The sequence below is a fragment of the Vidua chalybeata genome, chromosome 7 (assembly GCF_026979565.1).
Source record: "Vidua chalybeata isolate OUT-0048 chromosome 7, bVidCha1 merged haplotype, whole genome shotgun sequence".
Classification (NCBI taxonomy): Eukaryota; Metazoa; Chordata; class Aves; order Passeriformes; family Viduidae; genus Vidua; species Vidua chalybeata.
Genome location: NC_071536.1, coordinates 8,798,211 through 8,822,549, shown reverse-complemented (window position 1 = coordinate 8,822,549; position 24,339 = coordinate 8,798,211). Strand labels below are relative to the sequence as shown.

General features: G+C 43.6%; 1 protein-coding gene across 2 annotated transcripts; it reads left to right on the top strand.

Annotated features, from left to right (window-relative positions):
• The first annotated feature begins 240 nt into the window (after positions 1-240).
• Positions 241-23,886, top strand: STAT1 (signal transducer and activator of transcription 1). Of its 2 annotated transcripts, none has more exons than XM_053947968.1 (24): positions 241-260; positions 2,806-2,934; positions 3,580-3,724; positions 4,439-4,537; positions 5,824-5,919; positions 6,571-6,649; positions 7,255-7,346; positions 7,568-7,719; positions 7,978-8,136; positions 9,157-9,249; positions 9,688-9,747; positions 10,908-10,937; positions 11,024-11,117; positions 12,025-12,066; positions 12,540-12,623; positions 13,149-13,247; positions 13,728-13,863; positions 15,629-15,684; positions 16,634-16,728; positions 18,742-18,881; positions 20,040-20,225; positions 20,726-20,801; positions 21,230-21,332; positions 21,883-23,886. In XM_053947968.1, the coding sequence occupies exons 2-24, from the start codon at positions 2,807-2,809 to the stop codon at positions 21,904-21,906; spliced, it is 2,268 nt and encodes a 755-aa protein (XP_053803943.1). In that variant the 5' UTR covers positions 241-260; position 2,806; the 3' UTR covers positions 21,907-23,886. The 2 variants fall into 2 exon arrangements, with proteins under 2 accessions (XP_053803943.1, XP_053803942.1); XM_053947967.1 differs by lacking the exon at positions 241-260 and adding an exon at positions 324-684.
• Positions 23,887-24,339: the final 453 nt, after the last annotated feature.

Here is a 24,339-nt window from a genome sequence, read left to right as displayed (position 1 = left end):
AGCAGCGCTCAGCCGCCTGCAGTTGGTGGGCGCCGGGGCCGGCACAGCGGGCTGGAGCCAGGGGCTGCCTGAGGGGAGCCCCGCGCAGCCGCCCTCAGGGCCCCGCGCCGCTTTCGCTTTCGCCTTCGCAGCCTTTCCCAGAAGTCACGTGGCGCCCCCGCCGCCCGGGAACGCCCCCGGCCCGCCCCCGCGCATGCGCACTCGGGCGCGCGGCTCCCCGAGCGCGGCCGGCACCGCGGCAGCGCCGAGCCGGAGCCGAGGTGAGGGGAGCGCGGGCGCGAGGGGCCGGGGGCTGGCGCTGGCACTGCCCGGGCCTCGGGGGCTGGCGGGGTTGAATGCCCGGTGTAACTAAAGCTTGTCGCTTCCTCAGACTGCCCCCTGCCCGCGAGACACCCACCGAGCTTTGCGCTTTGGTGTCCTTGCACCCGGGGAAACAGGAGGTGTCTGCTAGCGGTCTTCATTCCTGGCAGGGACACCCCGGCTCCTCTGTCGCCTGTCGCATCCGCTCTCAAGTCCAGCTCTTTGCTCGCTCTCCACAGCTCGCCCCTCTCCGACGCCTCTCCAGACGTGCCCTGCCCGGGAGCGCTCGAAGCGGACTCCTGTCCCCAGCACGGCGCTGACGCTGTCCCGCTGATCCCGCTGACCCCGCGCCTCCAGCACCGCTGGGCAGCCGCCGCTGAACAGGTGCGCTGCTCCCTCCCACCCGCGGGGCTGGGCCGGCCGGCAGCGGGGCAACGCGGGCACGGAGCCGGCCCAGGGCTGGGACGGCCGCCCGCGCCCTTTGCTCCCGAACCCCGCCGTGTGGGTCGGCCGCAATCCCCCGGGAATGGCAGGAAAGGAGGTAGAGGAGGGCCAGGAAGGAGCCCTGGGGTGCATCGGGTGGCCAGTAGGTCGAGAGGGGTGATCATCCGCTTCTGCTCAGCCCTAGTGAGGCACATCTGGAGTGCTGTGTCCAGGTCTGGGCTCCTCGGTACAAAAAACACGAGGAGCTACTGGAGAGGGTCCAGGAGAGGTCACAGAGATGATGAGGGACCTGGAGCACTCTCTTACAAGGAGAGACCGCGGGAGCTGGACCAGTTTAGTCTGGAGCAGAGAAGACGGAGAGGGGATCTCATCATTACATATAAGCATCTCAAAGGCGGGTGCCAAGAGGATGGTGCCAGACTCTTTTCAGTGGTGCCCACTGACAGGATAAGGAGCAGTGGCCACAAACTAAAGCACAACAAGTTCCGTCTCAACATGAGAAAGAACTTTACACTGAGGGGGGCAGAGGACTGGAATAGGCTGCCCAGGGAGGTTGTGGAATCTCCCTCTTTGGGACTGCTATAGCACACTCAAATGCTGTGTTAGCTGTAATCTGAAAAGCACACATCAAAAGCCTCAAAGCCCTCACTTTAAACATAACATTTTTAACTCCTTTGCTTCTCACACCTAGCACACGCCACTCAGCAGCTGAGGGCACTGGTATATAAAAACTAAAGGATTTGGTAGGAAGGGGCATAGAAGATAGTCCTTCACCCTGATGCTGCCTGTTCTTTTGGATGGGTCTTATAAGCAGCCATTAAAAAACAAAGATGTGAGTGGATTTGCATCTTACCACCCGTATTCTCAGCCTGGGCTGTTCCTTGGACGTATCTTTACATGCCATTTCCACTACAAGATAACCTTCAGCTTAGAAGGCTAAGTGAACTGCTTCTAGAGACCATATGTCAGAGCTAAAGCCACTCTCACAAAGTGTTAGGACTGAGAGAAGCCATTCTGCACAGTCTTAGTTCATTTAAGCACCCTGTATCTGCTGCAGAGGTTACTTGAATTTAGCTTGAAAATATGATCATGAGAACTAAAACACATAGAAAAAAAATCTTTCCAGTACTTCTCCATTTAAAGTGACTTGAGATGTAGTCCATTTTCAAAGTAGGCAAGTGTGGACATGAATAGCAACTGAAAATGGGCACTTAGAGGGCTCTCTGATTTTTTACTCTTGGTGCTGGGGAATGCATCTGCACAAGCAAAAGGTGATACTCCATGATCAGGATCTCAATTATGCAGAGTACAGGTATCAAACACAGAGGTCCTCATTCGCATATCTGCTAAGCAAGAGAGCAGTAACACTGGCAGTACCCTAAATGCTATGCAAATGGGTTCAGAGGAAAAGAAAAAAAAAGAAAGCACCACACAGCCACTCACTTCCCCGCCTCCCTACATGGTGGGATGGGGAGAGAATCAGAAAGGTAAAAGTGAGGCACTTTATGGGCTGAGATAAAGACAGTTTAACAGGTAAAGCAAAAGCCATGTACACAAGAAAGCAAAAGGGAGGAGTTCAGCCATCTCAGGAAAGCCAGGCTCCATCACGCCTAACAGTGGCTTGGGGAGACAAGCACCATCATGCAACATGTCCCCCTTACCTCCTTCTCCTTCCCCCAGCTCTATGAGCTTGATGCCACGTGGTCTGGAATGTCCCTTTGGTCAGCTGGGTTCAGCTGCCCAGCTGTGTTCCCTCCCAGCTCCTTGTGCACCCCCAGCCTCCTCACTGGTGGGGTGGGGTGAGGAGCAGAAAGGGCCTTGATGCTGTGTAAGCCCTGCTCAGCTGTAACAAAAACATCCCTGTCTTACCAGCACTGTTTCCTGCACAAATCCAAAACAGCCCCATGCTAGCTACAAGATAAACTTTATCCCAGCCAAAATCAGCACATCCTCCAATTTTGTCAATGTTCATGAAAACTTCAAATTAATTATTTTTCACCAGTTCAGTCTGAATACTACTTAAACATTTGCACTGACATGTTTTTTTCACCCCTTCCTCAGAATGTCTCAGTGGTATCAACTACAGCAACTTGATTCCAAGTTTTTGGAGCAAGTTCACCAGCTATATGATGACAGCTTTCCTATGGAGATCAGGCAGTACCTGGCACAGTGGCTGGAAAACCAGGATTGGTAAGCCCAGGAATTAATTAGGCTTTGGGTTGTGTGGTAAGCAGTGCCTTCAGAAGTGCAGTTACAGGCAGCAGCAGAATGCTGGGGAAGCAAGCTGCTAGGTGATCCTTTGTTGGTAGGATGCTTCAGTAGCTGTGTGCATGCTCCAGCCTGTGTTCCTGCTCCTTTTCAGGGCTTTCTAGAGGGGCCTGATACTTGGAGTAAGTGCCCTTGCTCATAATGCTCTCAGTGGTCCAGAACAAAAGTGGCTGTTTTAAGACCAGTTAGTTACTACCTTGGTAGCATCAGTCTCTCACTCTCCAAAGACTCCGAACTTCTGCCAGACTTTCTGTGGAGTGTCTTCTCTTTGAGGAGTGGTACAACATGCACATGCATCAGGATCACTTTGAGGTTCCTGATGTCATGGAATGAGTAAATGAATTTGAACAGAATGTGGCAAAAATAATAGAGAAACAACATTTCTTTCCTTTACAAGAAAAGTAAAGTCAGTTAAGAGAATGAAACTAGCTTACATTTGAAGGTGTTCTCAGTGCTTGCATATTCTACAACTGAAGTTGGGGATTAAAAATCAAGTTCACCTGTATGTATTTCTTGGCTCTTGTATTGGAAGTGTATTTAACCCAAGTATGCTTTAAATGATTCCAGGGAACATGCGGCCAACAATGTATCATTTGCTACACTGTTATTCCATGACCTGCTGTCACAGCTTGATGATCAGTTTAGTAGATTCTTGATAGAAAACAACTTTTTGCTGCAGCACAACATAAGGAAAAGCAAACGTAATCTTCAGGTACGCCTGGGTTATCTGTACAATCTACACATCTATATGTTATCTATATATCTATACACGTGCTTGATTTGCTACAGTGCAATTGAATGCCTCTAAGCAACTACCTACTGTGAGGACTTTTCACAGAGGATGTGTGAGAATCCTGCTTTAAAAGCCAGAATTCAAATGTTGCTCCATTTTTGTTTTGATTGGCTACAGTTAGAAAGTTACAGTTTAATTATCAGCACAGTTACAGTTTGAGAACTCTAGGAAAAAGAAAACCCCACAGGGTAGCACCATCCTGAGCAGGGCAGTACTCAATCCCCAGCACATTTCAGCTTTGTATGCAGGTAAAACAATAAGGTGGAATTTGCATCCAGCCTGGACTGTGTGTTAAACCAGCAGCCATTCCAAGGTGTGGGAGGGTGGCTCTTGAGGGATGAGCTATCTCTAGGACTGCAGGGTAGTATCCCACATCTCCCAGGAAAGTCTCTGACCCTTTTCTGTTTTGTGCCAGTCCTGTCTCTTTGTATGCCAATGAATTACAATGGAAACTCACTCTTGGAGCTGGTTGTGGCTGTCACACCCTGTAATCCTGGAGCAGGCTATGACCAGTGTGTTCCATGAGGCTCACACTCGGGTCATACCCTAATTTTTTTTGCCAGTCTGAAAGTTACTGAAAGACAAAAAATTATGTGTATGGACTTTAACAATAGACTGTGTCTGTAATGCTAGGATAACTTCCAAGAAGACCCAATACACATGGCAATGATCATCCACAACTGTCTGAAAGAAGAGAGGAAAATACTGAACTGTGCCCAGGCATGCAATGAGGTAACAGTCTTGAAATGGCTGCTGCAGTTGTATCTTCCCTCGCCTATTATTTGGGACAAGGGAAGTGGATGAGGACTGGCAGGGGAAAAAGGCTATCCTCTCTCTGCCCAATAAGAGGTTCCTTAAAAAAGAGAAGAGTGAGCACTGATGTGTACTTGAGAATGCTATTTTCTACCAGCTGGACAGCATGGCTTTTTTCTGCTGAAAGATGCATTTGGAGGATAAATGGCCAGGAAATAATTTTTATTCCTTGAGTGACGTAAAAACTATGCTGGTTGTTTTAATGCTTCTGAAGTATGATGTAGCCTGATGTGCCAATTGGATTTTATTTTAATAATTAGTGCTTAACTCATATATCCAGTAAGATTTTATGTTTGTTCTTCTGCATTTTACTCCCCACTTTACTCTCTATTAAGCAGCTGAGCATGCTTATTTGGACTATCTCTGGAAATATGATGCATCATTCTCCTTCCCAGTTGTCTCCAAGTATTTTTCTAATTTTGGTGGTGTTTTGGGGTGTTTTTTTAGTGAGACCCTTTTCTTTCTTCTGAATTGTAGGTAAAGCCATATCTTCTCCTTTGTCATCTGTTCTCCAGCTTCTCACCTTTTTTTTCCTTTACAAGAACTGTTTTGCAATAAAAATTCCGCAATTGGGAAAGGCATGTAAACTATATAGATAGCTGCAATCCACTTACGTAGAAATAAAGTGATGACTGACCAAGCATGTTAATTTCCAATATGGAAATACCTCAGTTTATAGCAAGGCTTTGAATGTGCAGCGTGGGAAGAGCACATGGGCACGGGCTTTCAACAAGGGGCCCTTGACAACAGTGTCCAAAGCAGCTGCTCTAAGACTGTGACTCTGAGGGAGCCTCTGTAGCTGCAGCATAGCTGTTGGTTCCTGGCATATGACATAAAGCACTTGCTGCTGTCTTTCCAGTATGCCATAAATGTGGGTCATCAAAAAGGGAAAGGGAATTACAGAATTATTTGGATTGGGAGGGACTTTAGAGATCATCTACCTTGTCTAGACTGGGTTGCTCAAAGCCCAGTACAGCTTGACTTAAATCCATGATGGGGGACCTTTGGCAGTTTACTAAAATAAATACTTTGTTTCTTTCAAATTCACCTGAATTTGATTTTTTTTTTATACTACAGAATTTTAGTAGGATTTATCAGAACAAACCATGCTTCCTCAGGTTGTTTGTCAACAAATGCCACTCATTTACATTCATGAAAAAAGTTATGGGTCACTGTGTTTTGACTTGTTCTGCTTCTTCACTCAGATGGAAGTAGGGAGTGTACAGAGCACTGCGACTGGGATGCCAGACAAGCAGAAGGAGCTTGATACCAATATTAGGACTTTAAAAAGCAATGTTAATGTAAGTATAATATAATTTTTCTCAGTAGCGTTTGTTGATTTGCAGATGTTGAAAATCAGACTTGATAAAATGACAAATAAAAGTAAGGTGGGGTTTTCAAGTCTATAAACCAGGGATTTCCTGAACATAGGAAGTACCTTGCCTAAACTTTAGCAACAAAAGCATTTTACCCATCTGAAATATTAGCAACTGAGGAAAAAAAAAACTTTTAAATCATAACTGACCAGTTTATTGCTAATTAGAAGATGTACTTTTTTTAGCATATAGACATTTGTCTTAATAAATACAGGCACAACAGAAAACTTTTCTCCAAATAGTACATAAGAATTTGAAAGTTTAAAATGCTGCTTGCTGTTCCAAGTTTTACCACTGTAGCCTAGGTTCTTCTAAACTCTGTGAATGTACGTGGCTTGACCACAAGGGCATTTCCATACTTCATAATTAACAGATTTCAGTTAGTTTTGAAGAAGGAAGGGTGAATAGAAGGTGATGAAATGTAGAAATATTTCCTGTAAGTCCAGGAACAGCCATTGCTACAAAACTGGACTTCATATCTGTCAGAGCTGGTACCAGGCAGTTCCTAATCAGATGAAGTCTTGCATTACTTGAAAATATTAAATAATTGTAGACACCCTCACTTGTGAATTACAGGATGTGGAGCAGGATATCAAGTCATTAGAGGATGTGCAAGATGAATATGACTTCAAATGTAAAACCCTGCAGAACAGAGGTGAGTCATTTTTCAAGGACATCCCCTATTGTATATAGTTTATCAGAGTAAACTGCTCTTTATGGCAGGGCACTGAGCCTAATGATACGCAGCCAAACTTACTGGTAATGTCCCTTGTTGATAACTCTGCTTCACACTGATACCTAAATTTCTGCATCCGTCTTTTGTTCCAAGTAAGAGAGTCTCCTTGTTAACACAGCATTCCTTCACCCTTTACATCCCTTTGCCACTAGAAGTAGCAAACCCTGTAGGCTCTGTGACTGTTCAACCATACACTTAATTAGTGATGTTTCACAAATGCCAAAGCGGCTTTAGGTTTTGTAGGCTCTTGTGTACTAAGGCAAACACACAGAGTCCTCACTGGTTTCATTATACAGCTCTGTCTCTGTTGTCGAATTCTTTGTTCTAGAAAAGGCTTTGGTTTCCAACACAACTTGCCAGAGCTGACTATCCCTCACAACAGAAACATGTTCAGAAGGTACTAAGGGAAGCAGTGAGCCACAATCTTGCTTTATGTATTTGTCCCCTTCTCACCTCAGCATTTCCCCCACTCTCCCTTCAGCACTCCTTCAGCCTCACATTCACAATTTGGACTTATTTTACAGAACACGAGTCCAGTAATATGTCTCAGGAGGAATACAAGAAAGAACAGCTAAATCTCCAGCACATGTTCTTATCACTGGACTGCAGGAGAAAGGTAGTGTTCAATTTTCTTTCAGAAGTCAGCAGCTCTTCGTCTTAAGCACATGTTCATTTCCACTGAATTGACATAAATTAGCAGTAGAAAAGTTTTTTAAGGTCAGTTGAACTGAGATATTTGGAGGGGCTTGCAAAAGAGATGAGCACTAGCTAAAACAGTACTTAGTTCTCCTGTATGAAGTATTTCTAATACACAGGGTAATCTCATCTTCTCTGTAGGAGGTGGTGAATATGATAGTGAAGCTGCTGAAGAGCACAGAGCAGATACAAGCTGCCCTTATTAATGAAGAGCTGGTGGAATGGAAGCACAGGCAACAGACAGCATGCATTGGTGGGCCACCCAACGCCTGCCTTGACCAGCTGCAGAACTGGTAAGTCCTTTGTAAGACCACATTTAAACCGTGTTCAGAAGCAATACCACATCTAGGAAATATACTGATTATTTATATGATCCTTTTTCATTCTGTCTTAGCATAACTGCATTCATTTTATTACCTCACCACATTTCCATTGAGCACAAAGTGTACTGCAGGCACTGCCATAGCCTCAGGGACAGTCACCTGGCTGGTGCCTTTGCATTAGAACAATATAAAAATGTGCTAAAAGTAATGAGATCATGTTAATTGTAGGTTCACTATTGTTGCTGAAAGTCTACAGCAAGTTCGCCAGCAGCTCAAGAAACTTGAGGAACTGGAACAGAAGTTTACCTATGACCCTGATCCCATCACAAAAAATAAACAATTTCTGCAGGACCTAACACACAAGCTTTTCCAACAACTCATCCAAAGGTAATACACCATAAGAATCTTTTGGTGTTACCATGAATAAACAGGTGAAGAGCACCTTCCCCTACTGTTCCCTCAGTATTTTCTGCATGCAATCTTTTCATTTTCCAAGGTTTTCATAAGTTTGTCAAACATTAAACTGAATTACTGTTTTTGAGATTTACCCCATCTAGGATTTCCACAGGTCCAGGCCTAAAGAAAGGGTTTATGTTCAGTCATTATTTAAGTTAGCAGGAACTTTGCTGCAGTGCACATTGATTACAGAGTCAAAACTCCCAGTCTGTTAGTCTTCTTCTTACTTCAAGCTTCAACCCTTCAAAGTTCAAGTTAAGAGAGGCAAGAAACAATCTGCATCAAGCTGTGCCCAACATAGATACACATGAGATTCTCCAGTCCTTTGTCACTGGACACATCATCTTTGCCTCCAGCATGGGGAGGCCAGCCCTGCCTCTGTACCACCTTTATGTTGCAAGTTACTGTAGCTGGTAGTTGCATCACATAAGATCAGAGACCTATTCTGTAAACACACACTAGACAAAAATTTGGGGTGTATCAAAACAGGTTAGCCTCAGAAGTTTGTTTCGTTGGGTTAGTTGGCCCTCATCAAATCCCCTGCCAGTGTATCCATCCCTTGGGCATGTGTTGTTACACAGCACTATCACTGTAAGAATTCAGGAAGCCCTGGGAATGGCAAACAAAGCAACATTCCTCACTTGCACCATGCTTCTTACCAGCACAGTGTTTCCTTGCTGTTTGATTTCAGGGAAGTGTGATGTAGCAATCTCCCTCCTCAAGCCATCAATGTATTGCAGAAAAGCCAACACTTACAAAATGACTATTTCTAGCCCCATTGTAACAATTGAAAGGCACTGATTCACACACCTCTGTGTAGATTGAAGCTGAGTGAATAAAGTGTATAGTATTACTGGTAAATCAGCATTCTTTTAAAGTTACTTTTATGTGGTTTCTCATTTAAGAACAGGACAGATAAATCATAGTGCCTTTAACCTGTTCTTCCCATAGCTCCTTTGTGGTAGAGAGGCAGCCTTGCATGCCAACACATCCTCAGAGGCCACTAGTCCTGAAGACAGGAGTGCAGTTCACTGTGAAGCTGAGGTACGTTTCCCCCTTTCCCTGTTCCTTTTCTGTGGTAAGGCTTTTCCTGTCACTGGCTTCCTGCAGCCAAGAGGATTGCACAGCCTGCCTGCAGCCCAAGGGCTGAGGCCAGGAGGAGGGAAATGCCATGGGCAGGGGCTTTCTTCTGGCAGAACTTAACTCACATTCAGCTTTTACCCTTTCCCAGAAGCGGTGTGTACCGAGTGTGTAACAAACACAACCAAACAGCAGGAAGACACATGCAGAGCACTTTGTCATGCCAAAGAGTAACTTATTTGCCCATTTACTTTTATCTCTAAATGCTGTCTGGTATGAAGCAAGCTTGGAGCCTGCATGTGACCTCCAAGTGTACTTAAATATCTGTGATAAGCCACACAATAGCAGAGAACCCATATTTTTCAATTGCTGATGTTAAAAAAAAAATACTTCTCTTTCCAGATTGCTGGTGAAACTGCAGGAACTGAACTACAACTTGAAAGTGAAAGTTTTATTTGATAAGTATGTTGCATTTATTTGATCCCTCTTATGTAACAGCAAACAGTTCCCACACTCAGAAACCCAAGAGCAGTCACATCAGAAGTGTTGAGTAGTCCAGCAGCAGGCTGCTTCTCTGCAGCATCCTTCCCCTTTCCTTACCCATTCCCTTGCTCCAAATCTCTCTCTGCCCCCCAGAGACATGTCACAAAGTGCAGATGGCCTCAGCTTCTCACCAGCAGCTCCACAGAGAAGAGCTCACTACTGCTAAATCAGACACAGGGCAGCACCTGGGCAACAGCTGCTCTGCTGGGGTTTTCACCTGGATTAGCATGAGGTGACAGTGTAGAATTGGACTCACATAATTCAGTCACATCTCTAGAATCCCTTACTTTTTGGGTAGAGTCTAGTAAGGAATATAGTTATTCTCAAGCTGCCTTTGAATAAGGGGCATAATCTGCCTACATGTAACACATGACATGTTCTCAATCAAAGAAAAGAATTACAGCAATTGAATCTGCTGTATTTTGTAAGGAGTTACAAAATACAATACAGTCTTCCGTATTTTGTAAGGAGTTCAGGTGAGTTTTGCACTTACTTCAAGAGCAGGGAAAGAAATGTGACAGGCTGTCCAAAATAATGACAAGAAAGAAAGTGGGTTTTTGTCTTCCCAGCGAAGTAATTTTGTTCACTTGAAATGGCTCTAGGGTCTAGAAACTTGCATAGAATAGTAAAAAAGTAAAAAGGAATTCTTATGTGGTTGTGTGAGGTGAGTCTTTGAGAATTGTACTTGATAGAATGCAACTCAGTAAAATCCCAAGTGCTGGGAAAGCCAATTCAAGTGATGCAGCAATTTATTCAACAAGTTTAAAAGCAGATTTAGAGTGACAGAACTATATTTTTTTTTCCTCAGAGCAAGAGTTACAATCTTTACAATAAAAGAAAGTACTTCATTTGATTATAAAGCCCCCATAGCAGTATCAGGCCTCAGTAAAACAGAGGCTGTTTAGCACAATATTTATTTTGACTGCTTTAACCAATTGCCTCATCTTTTGCACAAGAATTTCACAAAAGCATTTTACCAGTTCTCAGTCAGCACTGTCAGCTACTAAAACATGCACATCTTCTGTATCTTTGGCAGAATCTTTAAAAGATTAGTTTGTCTTTTTTTTTTTTCTTGACAGAGATGTAACTGAGAAGAACTCGGTCAAAGGGTATGTGGCATCAGCGTTTTATATATTAATGTTAGGTTCTTTCAATGAATGTGAGATTTAATGACATTTTCTCTCTATTTGTGTAGGTTCAGGAAATTTAATATTTTGGGAACAAACACAAAAGTAATGAACATGGAAGAATCTACTAATGGAAGTCTAGCAGCAGAATTCAGGCACTTGGTAGGGGGTTGGTTTTTTCTTTCTATTACTGATACAGCCGCTTAATTTTGTAGTAGAGCGTGGTAGGAAGGAAACAAAATGCATTTGTTACTGAAGTCATTATTAATTTTTGTATAAAGAGGAACTGTGATTATCTCTCCTTTTTCTTTGTTCTGTCCTTTTTAAAATATTTTGTCTGTTTCAATCAAAATGTGATTGCTTGTAACTGAAAAAGGAACAGGAATGCAAACAAGAGTATTCGCTGCCATACAGCTTATGCTGCAATGGGTTCTTTGGAGAAGGAAGTTATAAAAGCCTAGAAAGGCTGGTTTGGGCCTTTCAGAGGAAGCTCCATAGGTAGGGAGGTTTGGAATAGTTTAAAGAGTTTAAATAGTTTATTGAGTCTAGAAGATGAAAATTGGCAAGGAATGCGGAGCTGCAAGGAAGTCAGTGCCTTTGACAGACTATGGGGCACTTCTGATCTGCAGATTGTGAGAGAACACATTGGTTCCTTCAGCACAGCAGGAAAGGAAAAATGCAAGTCCAGAACCAGGGCGCGTGGAACTTTACCTTCATTGTCCAGAACTGAGGCTGTCTAGAGTTTATCATCTGATTCAGAGGGGTTCTTTGATAAACCACTATTCCATTTGATCCTGATTTCATTCTGCTTCTGTTCTTAAAAGGCCTCTTGCATAAAGGCATTGCATCATAACTGTGCAAATCTTTTTTCACAGATGAACAGTTTGTAAAAGGGTGGTAGTTACCTAACAGTTCAATCCTTTGGCTACCACAGCTTAGAACCAAATAGAATCAAAAACTAGTGCAGCAAGTTTGCATACAGTTGAGCAAGGGGAACATGCAAGTGGAACTCTGCCACTTTCATTTGTGGCTGCCATAAACGAGTGACAGGTTTCTTGTTCGTTTGCAGCAACTGAAAGAACAGAAAAACACAGGAAGCAGAACAAATGAGGTAAGCAGCACTAACCTTTGCTTTGTAAAGTTTTAGCATAATACTAACAAGGCATTCATTTAAGACAATGCTCTCTGCTTAGACCCATGAAGACACACATGGGATGAGAGATCATAGGAGAGCAGTTCAGTGTTTCTTCAAAGTGATCCATGTAGGAAGAGTCTGCAAGGCAAGCTACTGCCAGAATGGCAGTGAGGGACTCTCCCACACTGGCATATGCCTTTAACAGAGCTTCCTGGCAAGCACAGATTTCTCTATGGCTTATCGATAGTAGCCAAAAGAAACACAAAAAACATGCCTGGAGAGACAGTTTTAGGAAGTCAGCACTGTCACTTGACTTTGACTTGTAAGCTCTTACTGAGGTCTAGAGCATGTGACCATGGGCAGAAAAAGGTTTTCCTCATGATAAAGCCCCATTACTTCACCCTAGGAATTTTAAATCCCTGAAAAGTTTTCTTATATTTTTCTTGAAGGGTCCTCTGATTGTAACAGAAGAGCTTCACTCTCTGAGTTTTGAGACACAGCTGTGCCAGCCTGGTTTGGTAATAGACCTAGAGGTAAGTCTTAGATCAAACAGATGGACTTCAGTTCCTATGTGTCACTTGTGCTGACAATCTTAACTTCTTTCTCTCTTTTAAGTACTAGGACAAAAAATATTTTTAGTTAATTCAAATTATGGGAATGAGATTTCACAACAGCTCTATAGACACAGAGAGAATTCTGTCAGATATCTGGGTAAATAAGAATAGATGGGCTTTGCAAAATGTCTAATACCTAAAGGGCTTAAACCACAGGGTTGGTTATCAGTTTACATTTATTTCAGAAGCAGTCTGCTATGAACTCTACTGTCACTATCAGTGCTGTCATAACTGGCACTAAATGAAAGTCTTTATTAGACAAAAATCACCCAAGTGTTTCCAGTATTTCATCATATTTTCTCCCCTACATACAAACTTCTATTGAAAAAGTCAAGATTGTGCAAGCAGGGAATTAAAACAGAAATGGGTGTGTGGATAATCTTAAGAAGGATTGTGGCAACAGTGCAGGGTAACCTGACATGTTTCCTTTTGTACCCCTTTCAGACCACATCCCTTCCCATTGTTGTGATCTCAAATGTGAGCCAGCTTCCCAGTGGATGGGCTTCTATCTTGTGGTTCAACATGCTGTCTACTGATCCCAAGGTATTTGCAAGAAAAAAAGGTGTTTCATCAGGTACAATGTCTAATTTTCAAGCATTGTTTGCAAGTGGCTGCTGCATTTTAGCTCTGCAGATGACTCACAATGAGTTTCAAATGTAGAGAGGGGCAGTGACTTCCCTGACCTAAACAGAGCAATGTTTGAAACCCACATAAGGGTAGTGTACATGTATTCAGGATATACAGCACACAGGGAGAAGCCAAATGAACGTTCAAGAACTCAGTTATGGTGCACTTGATTAATCCAGCAATTCTGCCTGCTGGGAGAAGACCTATCCAAGAGCTCTAGAGATTGCTTTTTCTTTTAAATAGTGCCTGGAATAATTGCTGCCTGCTTCTGCAGTGTTTTTTCAAGCTAACATCCATTCTTAAATCTGGAGTTTGTTTTGGCAATATAAAAATGCAAGTGGCATTCCAAAATTAATGTTTGTTAACTACAGCTTGTATTTTTCTCTTCCATTCTAGAACCTGTCCTTCTTTCTGAATCCACCTTGTGCAAAGTGGTCTAAGCTTTCTGACGTTCTGAGTTGGCAGTTTTCTTCTGTAACAAAGAGAGGACTAAATGCAGATCAGCTGAGCATGCTGGGAGAGAAGCTTCTTGGTAAGGTCTGCTTTCATCACAGATGGCCTGTTTGAACTGAAGCTAGTTCTACACCTTTTCCTGTAACCTATTTTAAGTGTCCCTTTCCTCTCACAGCCTTCCTCCTCCTACAATGTAACTTTGTAGCAATGAAGCATTTTCCACTTTTCAGTATGGCAGGGTTTGTAAATGAAATCATGTCATGAAAAAAATCTGCAGTTCTAACTTGGGAGTTTTATGCATTACAGCAACACAGACTGGGCCTAATTCTGCCTTTTGAAGTAACACTCATGTTTAGTCAGTCTATGAAGTAGATGTTTCTTGGCATCTCTCAGGTTTTTTTTTTTTAAATCCACCTCCGTTCATTTTAACTTCATGCATGCCCTCAGCTACAGTGGAGATTCACTCTGCATAAACACAGTTGCAGTATCAGCATGCAAACACTGTCAGACTGCTAAAGAATATCAGACTGAATCATCTCCCACATGAGTGTCCTTAATAAAAGCCTCATCAGCCATGGGTTTTGTTTCCAAACTTCTTGCAGTTTGCCTGAATAGGCAGGGCACTTTGCTACTGATTTTGCACAGTAGACTCTACAGGAAAAATACTATTGATTCAGTATATTTCACCTACCCTAAGTTTCAGGAAAAAAATACATTTAAAGGTATTTCAGATTACTGTGTCTAGGTGGCAAGTACAGCATTCCACTCTCTAATTCCCCCAAGACATAAGATCTGACAAAAAGCTGTTAATTTCTTAGATTCCTTTTCAAATTTCTACAAGGAAATTAGTTTTTTTTTGTTTAATTAACAAACATAAAAAGACCAATTATGTATTTCTGCGGCAAATTTGCATTTCAGAACTACAGGGATTTTGTTGAGCTCTGGTAGGCTTGCTACTTAAATTTTCTCTCTACAGATAAGAATATTACCCAGCTGAAAAAAATCCTGGTTGCTGAACACTGCATATTCAGGATTCCTCAGGGCAGGGAGACAGAGCCAGCAGGGTGCCAGGGCACAACCTGGCTGCTGTTTTTGCAATATGAAAGTTGACGGAGTCTTGATCTCTTAACACCAGCAGTATCAGTAACAAGCTCCCTAACCCAGTTTATTTTTAGAAAAATGATAGAGAAAAGCATATTTATTGGAAGCCATGGCATGATCTTTAAGAGGAAGAATTTGGCTGTGACTACAGTCAGGGTCTGCAAAGTTCCCAGCTATTGTATTGTATTGTGGTTTGGATATGAAACACTGTGGACATACAAACAAGGTTTAGGGAAATAATTGCAACTGGAATAAGATTAGTCTGTTATTGGGGTAGACCTAGGAGTCAAGAGTTTCTGGGGCAAAAGCCTGCAAATCATCAGAATCAAGGTAGGAAAGTGCTTAATCTTAGATGCTGCAGGGTCTGCTGAGCCTGCAGAGGAGCTGTGGGCTGCAGTCTTCTTGCTGTGCTGGCAAGAACTGTGCAAAAATTCAGTTTCCCTCCTGGAAGCATTTTGAAGCTGGCAAGTATTTGGTGCAGCACAGCACAGAAAGTGTCAGGATGGATTGGTTCCCATTACGCAAGGGCTGCTCCCACAGGTTTGGTATCATAAAACCTCCCAGAGGGGAGCTTGGCAACCTCCCCTGCAGTAGCTGTGAAAGCACAGCAGCCTGCCCTTCCTTTTCTTTCTTCGTCCAACAGCTGACTTCCAAATAAACACTCAGAACTTGGTTTTCTAAGTACTTTTAACCTTACTAAGTAACTTACAGAACATGACTGATGTCAAATGTATTGTGTTCAGGGCCAACAAATGGAGGATCTCAGGATGGCCTTATTCCTTGGACAAGATTCTGCAAGGTATGCACACAATTTTAAAAACTGAGATGGAAGAGGGATCTTATCTTACTTTATTGTGGGTTTTGTTTGGGCTTTTTTTGTTTGATTCCCCCCTCCAAGGTGCCTACTTTTCTAGTAGCATCCCCTAATTATTCTAGACCTTACATGGTCATGGGAGGCTTTGGTGGTGAAGTTAAAGTAGCAGCAGGAAGAAAAAGAGCTTGCAATGGCAGAGAGTGGATGATTTTGAGACTGTTTTTGATCTGTGTAAACTCCATAGGAAAAAAAAAAGGTATCTTTCAAACACACATTTCCATTATGCAGCTGCTACTAATAGAATAGTTCTCAATTTTGACTATTACAGAAAATGTAAACAAAAAACCAGCAAGATAAACAATTCTTCTGCATCTTAGTGAAGGACATTTCCCAGGCCAGGGGGAACGGGATCAGAGTAAGGATTAACACAGTGGCCAAGAGGGTCAGTATGATGACAGAAAGCCACATCATGGGGTTTCACAACCCTGGCTGAAGCAAGACAGGAGGACTCTTCTCTTTTTTTGCCTTAGACCCTAAGTTGGTATAGATAAGTAGGAGATGACAGCAACCAGGAGCAGACTCCGGGGGAAGAGCAAGGCTCTGGTGACTTACAAGCACTCAAATTCATTGATACAGATGCCTCATGAGACACTGAGATCCAGGTCTCAACAGAAAGCATCTCTAAGGTCTTCTGCTGGCCAGCCCAGTCAAAACCCCAGTGGCATGGGTTTGCATGTCCAACAACTCCAATAGGGATAGCACCCAGGCAGGAACAAGAGCCTTTTATCTGCTCTTAGACCAGTGTTGTTACATGTGAGAGGTGATGGATCACGTATTTGTGGGTACTGGAGGCTCAGACATGCATTTTAACTCATGTCTCATTATCCCTATTCTCTCCCCTCCCATCCCTGCCTTTCTATATTCTGAATTTCAGGAAAATATAAATGATAAAAATTTCCCCTTTTGGCTGTGGATTGAGGGAATCCTGGAGCTTATTAAGAAACATCTCCTGTGTCTCTGGAATGATGGGTAAGACCTTAGTGAATTTAAAGATGTGGTCATTGCCTCAGACTTCACTTTTAGGCTAGCAATTGCACCCTCAGGGTGCAGAGGAAAAATCTGAAGCAAAAGAATTCTAGTAGTGATGAATCCTCTGATGAGGCAACTGCTAAAAGCAAGAACATCAGATCACCAAGTTGTCCCATTTAAATCACAGAGCAGGGCTTTGAATGTTAGATTAGATTTTATTTTGCCTCTGCTCCCACTGTAAGTCGGTTCTTTCTACATCCTAGAACATAGCCAAGAAAAACTGAAGCACAAGAAAGTATAAGTCCTAGTGCTATCCATTTTAAAAACCCAAAAACCAAATTCCCTGCCCGAAGAGAGTTACTGTGAGCTGCCTGGAGGTGGCAGCAGCCAGACTCAGAATGCCTGTGCCTGCACCGTGTGCCCAGAACCCAGCAGTCTTCACTGATTTTTTTAAGAGTATTACCAAGTAGAAGAACTCTGCCAGATGGGAACACAGTTCCATTTGCCCTTTAATACTGCTTTAGTAAATTTTTCATTCTGGGATTTCCGATTTCAGATGCAATTCTGCACAAACTAGGCTTATCCAAAGTCACAATCCCGTGTTTTATCTTCAGCCACATTACGAAACCTCATCAAACAGCACACTCACAGTGGAGCATCCTGGTATCTCACACTTCTGCAGGATCTGCAGCAGCAGGATTGCTTTGCCTTGCTACATTCAGCAGTGGGCTTCACATTTTTACCCCTCAGCTCCAGAAGAACTCTGTCAAAGCCCTGTGCAGTATGAGCCTTGTTTCCCTGCTCCAAACCTCCCCCTTGCTTTGCTGAGGGGGCTGCAGTGCAGTGGGACTATTTGTCAGCATTCCTGAAGCAGAGTGGCAGTTCTGGGTTTGGGATTACATGTGCATTTGGTACAGGCTTGAAGAGCAGAGACTCCCCTTGTATACAAAAGAATAAATAATACAACCTCAGGAGCACTTGCCTTTCTTCATACTTGAGAGCTAGGAAGGCAAGAGACTTCCCTTACACAGAGGATATTGACTACTGAACACATTTGTTACCTAAAGCATGGCATTTAAACCAAACAAAACACAGAAGTCACCAATCAAACCCCATAAAACAGGGCAGCTTACTGCATCTGAAACTCAAAGCAAAATTATGATTGTTTAGGGGTTTTATGTGCAAAACCCACTTTCCCTAACTTCATGCACTCAAGGACAGTCATAGTACTCAAAAGATCATTATTGATGGAGTATTTTGAGGGATAAGAAGCAGAGAAAACCTTTGGGGAAAAAAAAGCCAACAAAAGCAAAATACCAAGCAACAAACTAACCAAAACCAAATAGCTGGGGCTTGGCCAGGGTCATACCCTGGTATTGACTTGAACAACTCCCTCCCCAGTACCTGTCCAGATCAATCAATCTCTTAAAATTACCACACTAGCCTCCTTGTCCATGCAATAACATTTGCTGAGCACAGTGAGTAAGTCACAAAAGTTTAACAGCTCCTGTAGAAGACATGGTCAAGGCCCAAAGCAAACCCCACACCTGTAAGAGTGTAATCTGGCAGCCAGCAAAGTTTGTTTCATAGCTAAAAAGGAGAAACAACTATTCCTCAGCATACTTCTGAAGCTAAAACTGACTGCTAGCTGGGATCTGACCCTGTTACACACATGTAACTTCACTTCTGCTCCCACAGTGCAGCTTTGACAGCAAAATGGACAGTAATTTTTGTTCCAAGTTCAGAAAGATGTTTGTACAAGCCCCCAGGCCGAAGTGAGAGTGTTGAGGGAAGCTGTGGTGATTCACAGCTGCCACGAGGCATAAATCACCACCTGCCTGCAGCCAGTCAGTCCTGCTGCCAGCTGTTCACAGGACAAAGCCTTCTGTGAGCCTTTCACCAGTACTTCAGCTCTTTTAAGTGAAGGAAAGCTTTTTAGTTTTCCTAGCTAGCCCAGCACAGCTTGGTTTTTATGTTGAGGAGTAACTCAGCTCTTTCTTTTCATCATTACAGCTGCATCATGGGCTTCATCAGCAAAGAGAGAGAACGTGCTCTGCTGAAGGATCAGAGCCCAGGAACATTTTTATTGAGATTCAGTGAAAGCAGCAAAGAGGGAGCAATCACCTTTACTTGGGTAGAGGAATCTCAGAATGGTAAGTCAGCAACAGAGAACCTTTGCTGATCTGCTTGCATCAGAACAAGAAGTCTTTATGCCCTTCTCCTCCACCCTGAGGACCAGCACAACAGCCCTGGCAGCAGCAGGGCACAAGCAATAGCAGGGACACACCATACGTGAGATAACTCAAACCACACAATCAACTGATCGAGGTTTCAGCTAGGACAAGGAGCACTTCCCAGGTCTTACATTCTGGCCTGGAAGTTGGAAAGGAAAAACTGCCCAGACTGTCTTCCCTGCCTCCTTAGGCTCTCTCCCAGCCTTTAGTACACACACAGTTGCATCTCCTTCCAAGCCCAAATGCAACCTTCCTTCCCCCCCTTCCTAGATAAATTACACAGTCACCTCATTTTCCAAGTAGATCTCCTTCCTCCCCTTGTCCAAATGGATCAACGAAGAGCTTGCTTTTTCAGTGAGCTGGATTCGTTTCTCAGCCTGTCTTAAGGAAGCCTGGAGGCATTACAGCTACAGCAAGTTAAAACCTCCCTTGTACCCAGTCAGGGCTCTCCCCTTATCACACTCATTACACAGCCCCACCTGCCAGCATGGGACAGCTGTTGACACTTCACTTTGATGAGCTCAAAACCAGCAGCAGGTGGAAGAGAAACTGCTGAGTGTACTTGGGTGACTTCTTTCCCTTTGCTGCCTTCATACCTGAGACATCCAAAAGCTTAAAAGAAAGTTGATAGTATTTGGAGCATTCAGGAAGGCTTATATGTCTCTCCTGATGATTCATAAAAGCCTCAAGTGGAGTATTTGGATCAAACTCCCTAATAGGCAGCAGAGTTTGAATTACATAATTTGGAAGAAGGTTAAAAAGGCAGCACAACCTAAATTGCTTAATGAAATATTGCAGCTAATTTCCATGGACAAGTCACACCAGTCATTCTGAATACAAAACACACCAAGAGCCATCACTGTGTGCTATCCCCCACCATGCCTCCCTACCCCACAGAACAATTACACTCCCTTTGACAGGCATTAAATACTTCCTGCAGCACTGTAGGTGTCATCCAGGCAAGGCTTTTGCTCATAGGAACTCTGAATTTGTTGGAAGTGGCTGCAGCTTTTCTGGACACTTTGAGAAAAAAACTTTGAGGCCAGCTTTAAGAAGTGCTGCTTCTTTCCTCTGCAGAGCCACAGTTCCACTCAGTAGAGCCCTACACCAAGAAGGAGCTCTCTGCTGTGACCTTCCCCGACATCATCCGCAATTACAAAGTGATGGCAGCTGAAAACATCCCTGAGAACCCACTGCGATTCCTGTACCCCAATATCCCCAAAGACAATGCCTTTGGCAAATACTACTCCAGGCCTAAGGAGGGTGAGTGCTATGTGGGGCTCATGCCTTTTAGCTTCTCTGGTTGTTCCTGAGCTGCTGGGGCACTGCACAAGTTCTGTGGCATGGGAAGAAAGGGAGCAGTTGGCCTGAATGCCTTGGCAGCCCACCCCATGTTTCTAGGTTAAGACAAGGTTTGTTTTTAAACAGGCACAACATGAGACTTAATCAGACCAAAAACTGAAACCCACTAATTGTCAGTGGCCTTCCAGCTCAGCTGTCATGTGAGCTTGTGAGCTGTTCCAGAAATGTAGGTTCCCACTAACAGCCCCAACTATGACCGGTTATGGGAGGGGTTTCTTTGCCATTTTCTATAGGAAAAACTGACTAAAAATGGAATACATTAACCATAGTGCTGTAAAATGTGTGACAGAAAGACATGCACATTATCTGGGTCATAGGCTGTATTTTTGGTACAATAAAGATGAAAATGTGATGTAAACTTGCTGGAAAAAAACCCACAAGCTTTCTTTCTCTCCTTGAAGCACCAGAGCCGATGGATTTGGATGGTCCCAAGGGAAATGGCTACATCAAGACCGAGTTAATCTCTGTATCTGAAGTGTAAGTTGTCACAAAAATGCTGGAATTTTAAGAACTGTTCATAACATCTTAGCTGTAGTTCATGTCTCTTCATACTGCTTAAGCTGTAGGTGCCCCTGTCAAGTCTTTCCTCTTTGAGAATCTGATCACAACACATTAATGTGCTGCTGTGTTCAAAACACCATTTTTAGGTAAAACCCTAGAAACTTGCAGGGAGTTGTACTGGCAAGTAATTTCCTGAAAAGCACGTTCTCAAAGACTCATTGGACTCCTTTGGTTAGGATGTGCACCCCTGAGTAGTTCAAATTCTCATTTAAGCCAAGCTGGCTTTGCAAAGCCTGGTCTTCCTCACAAGAGGCCTGGTTAGTGGCCTTTCAGGCCTGGGAGCCACAGGGTAGCCCAGCTGTGCCTTGCTTCTTTAGCAGTTAATCCCTGCTCTTCTCCATCAGCCACCCTTCCAGGCTGCAGTCTCCAGAAAACCTGCTGCCCATGTCTCCCGAGGAGTTTGACGAGGTGTCTCGGATGGTGGGCCCCGCAGAGATCGATACTGTGGTACGTACCAGGAGCCAGCCTGGAGCCTGAGGGTTCAGTCAGAACTTGCTTCTTCCTTCGCCCCCCCTGCTTCAGACACACCTCAGACACTTAAGCAAACCTTTGAGTACACATCATCAGCAGCATAGGAAAAGCTGGGGATCCAGAGTTAGACTGGGATTGCCAGCAGTTGTTTTTCAAATGTGTCTGCAGGGAGAAGGGTGAAGAACAGGAGAGCAAAGCTTCCTGTGTGTGCCTTGCAGGTGGAAGAAAGATGGCAGGGGAGGAAGGAGTATCCCTGTAGTGCCTCTGGCAGGGTCTGTGTCAGGAGGGCCCTGAGCAGAGGTGGTTTGGAAGTGCTGCCCTGCCAGTGCTGGAGAGGTACTTCCTGTTAACAGAGCAGTGCTGTCCTTGCAGGGTGTGCTTCAGAAAATGAAACAAATTAAAGTAGCTGAATCCTAAAATGTGAATCAGTGTGACTGGGGCAGAAGGTGGTCATGCTCTGTGCTTAGCAAAGACTTGAGAACCAAGGCTGGGCCTGAGTAATGGAGGTTTCCTTTTCTCCTTGCAGATGTGTACACATATCCAGCTCTGAGCTTTGGCTGAGCTTTCCCTGCATCATTAGCACGGCCGATCCGCTTCACGCATCCTGTGCTGCAGTCAATGCCTTGGTGACAATGCTTCACTTCTTTGGTTTCTCAACCTGAAGGTCCAGCAGCAATTTTAGCTAATGGGAATATCAATAGCAGCAGCCTGAGCAGCCTCCTTATGTGCATATCTCTGTTTAATTAGCAAGACACCGTGCCAGAGTGGAGGAAGAGGAAGGTGAGAATGTGAGCTCCTCAGTGACAGCCATGGTAGAAACAGGCATTTACTGTTAAACAAATGTTTAAAAGTTAACTGTATATAGGCTTCAAAGAAAAGCTGGTTCTTTTACAGAGGTTCTGTTCAGATAGCTTACACCTTGAATTTTTGTCTGCATCACAAAAGGGAAACATTCTACAGATACCATGCCACACCAAATCCATGTGCTGCTGAAGTTTGTTGTGCTTCTAGCTCTTCAGGGCATGGCCCACTGAGAGAGCAGAAGCTCAAAATATTACCCACATTTTATTTTCACTATTTTCACAAGGCATAATCTTGTGTAGGATTGTGTAATCTTGTGTAGCACAATCTTTCTCAAAAAAAGGATTTCTTAGGACACCACCCTCAAGCTGCATTGGCACATGCAGAGCTTGGAACCCAAGGTGTATAATCAAGACTAAAGCCTCTGCAGACTGCAGTCATCAGACAAAATCAGAACCTCCTCTTAGAAGACTGCAAAAGGGATTGAAGTACATTTTTATTTACTGTGCCTAATCTGCCAGGGTGAGGATCTGGTCACCCCTATCTTTTGCAATAATACAGACCTCATGTAGGTATAACAGTTGGAATGGAACTCAGTTTTCTCATGTCTCAGTTTTCTCAGGACATTTATTTAACTGTTAATTTGAATAGCTAAAACATTTTACAAGCTTTGATAATGGTTTTGTAATTAGGGGTAAGGCACAGGAAAGTGAAGAAGTTAAAGTTTATCCAGAGCAATGGCTGCAGGATATGCAGAGTAGTGCTTAAAAGATGAAGCTGTGCTTCCACCAGAGGAGGAACAGGTTGGTTTCTCAGCACGTTTGAAGGCAATTAACAACTCTCAGTTAAGAGGCAAGGCTGTTCCAGGCAGCTGGTCTCTCTCTCTAAGGGTACCTATTAGTGCAGGCTGCTAATTAGCACGGAGCTGAGCAGGGGGGTGGACAGGGTGACCTCCTGAGGCCCCTCCAGACCCATCAGCTGCTGTTTGGGAAAAAAAGGACCACTTCAGTTTGGTGTGTTGTGCCCAAGACATCTGATGTGCCCCCTGAAAAAGCTTCAAAGAAAAATTAAAGGACCTAAAGCATGTAACACATGTATTTAAATGAAAGCATTGCCAACTCATATTTAAAAGGAGGCATTGCAAACTGACTTATTTTTGGTACCCTGAGTTACTGAGATTAACAGTGCTACAGGAAATTACTTAATGCTTTTATGTTACTGTAGCTGGCTGGATGTGTATCTGTTGCTAACACAAAAATCAAGTTGTTTTTTGAGCTGTGCTTTGTAGTCATGTTCTACAAGTCATTTTATTCTTCAGTTTTGTGGGACTTAAAGCAGTGGTCTTACTCACAGCTTGGTCTTTCCATAGCCAGTAGTTCTAGAAGCAGTGCCTTTTCCTTGATGGAATATTCTTTTATATATTTTAAATAAATGGAACTGTCAGTTGCCACTTTTGTCCTCTCTCTTGTGTTTTGGCTCCTTCTGTTATAAAGTGGATGTGCCAGTCAGTATTTTACTACTCTGTATCTCATTTTAAACTTGTTTGTGCAGCTAAAGAGTTACAGCTCTGAAGCCCGAGGCAGTATTGATGCTTTTAATTGTTGCAGGTCTGTCTGCACTGGAGTTCTTAGAAGGTGGCTGTTACCTTTTTTTTATTACTGCTTGTATGACCTCATTCATCTGTTTCCATCCCCACACAACCTTCAATAAACTGAACTTGAATTTCTAATCTGAGTCCTCAGTAGGATAACTGATCTATGGCTCATCTCTCTGGGCTTCCAAGCTGGACCACTGCTGTTTTTCTCTGGGGCTAGTAAGTGACAAAATCCCTCATCTCACACTTGTCAGGCTTTTGTATGAACTGTACAGCCAGAAGAATAATAAAGGAAAGAAACTGTTGGCGTGATGAAGGATAGCAGAGTAAGTCAAGAGAAAGCCAGACCTGTTCAGAGCACCTGGCCAAAATTCCAGCATTAACAAAAAGCAACCAGTGAAAGGACACAGCTCTGGAAGTGTAGGTTTCAAAATAAACACCAAAAAAATCAGAAAAACACTACATGACAGAAATTCATTCTGATTTCCTGGATGCTCTGCACAAGGGAAATGACCAGAGTAGGTTTTCCAGGACAGCCTTCCTACAACTGAAGACTCATTTCAATGGCAGTCCCACAGATAACCAATA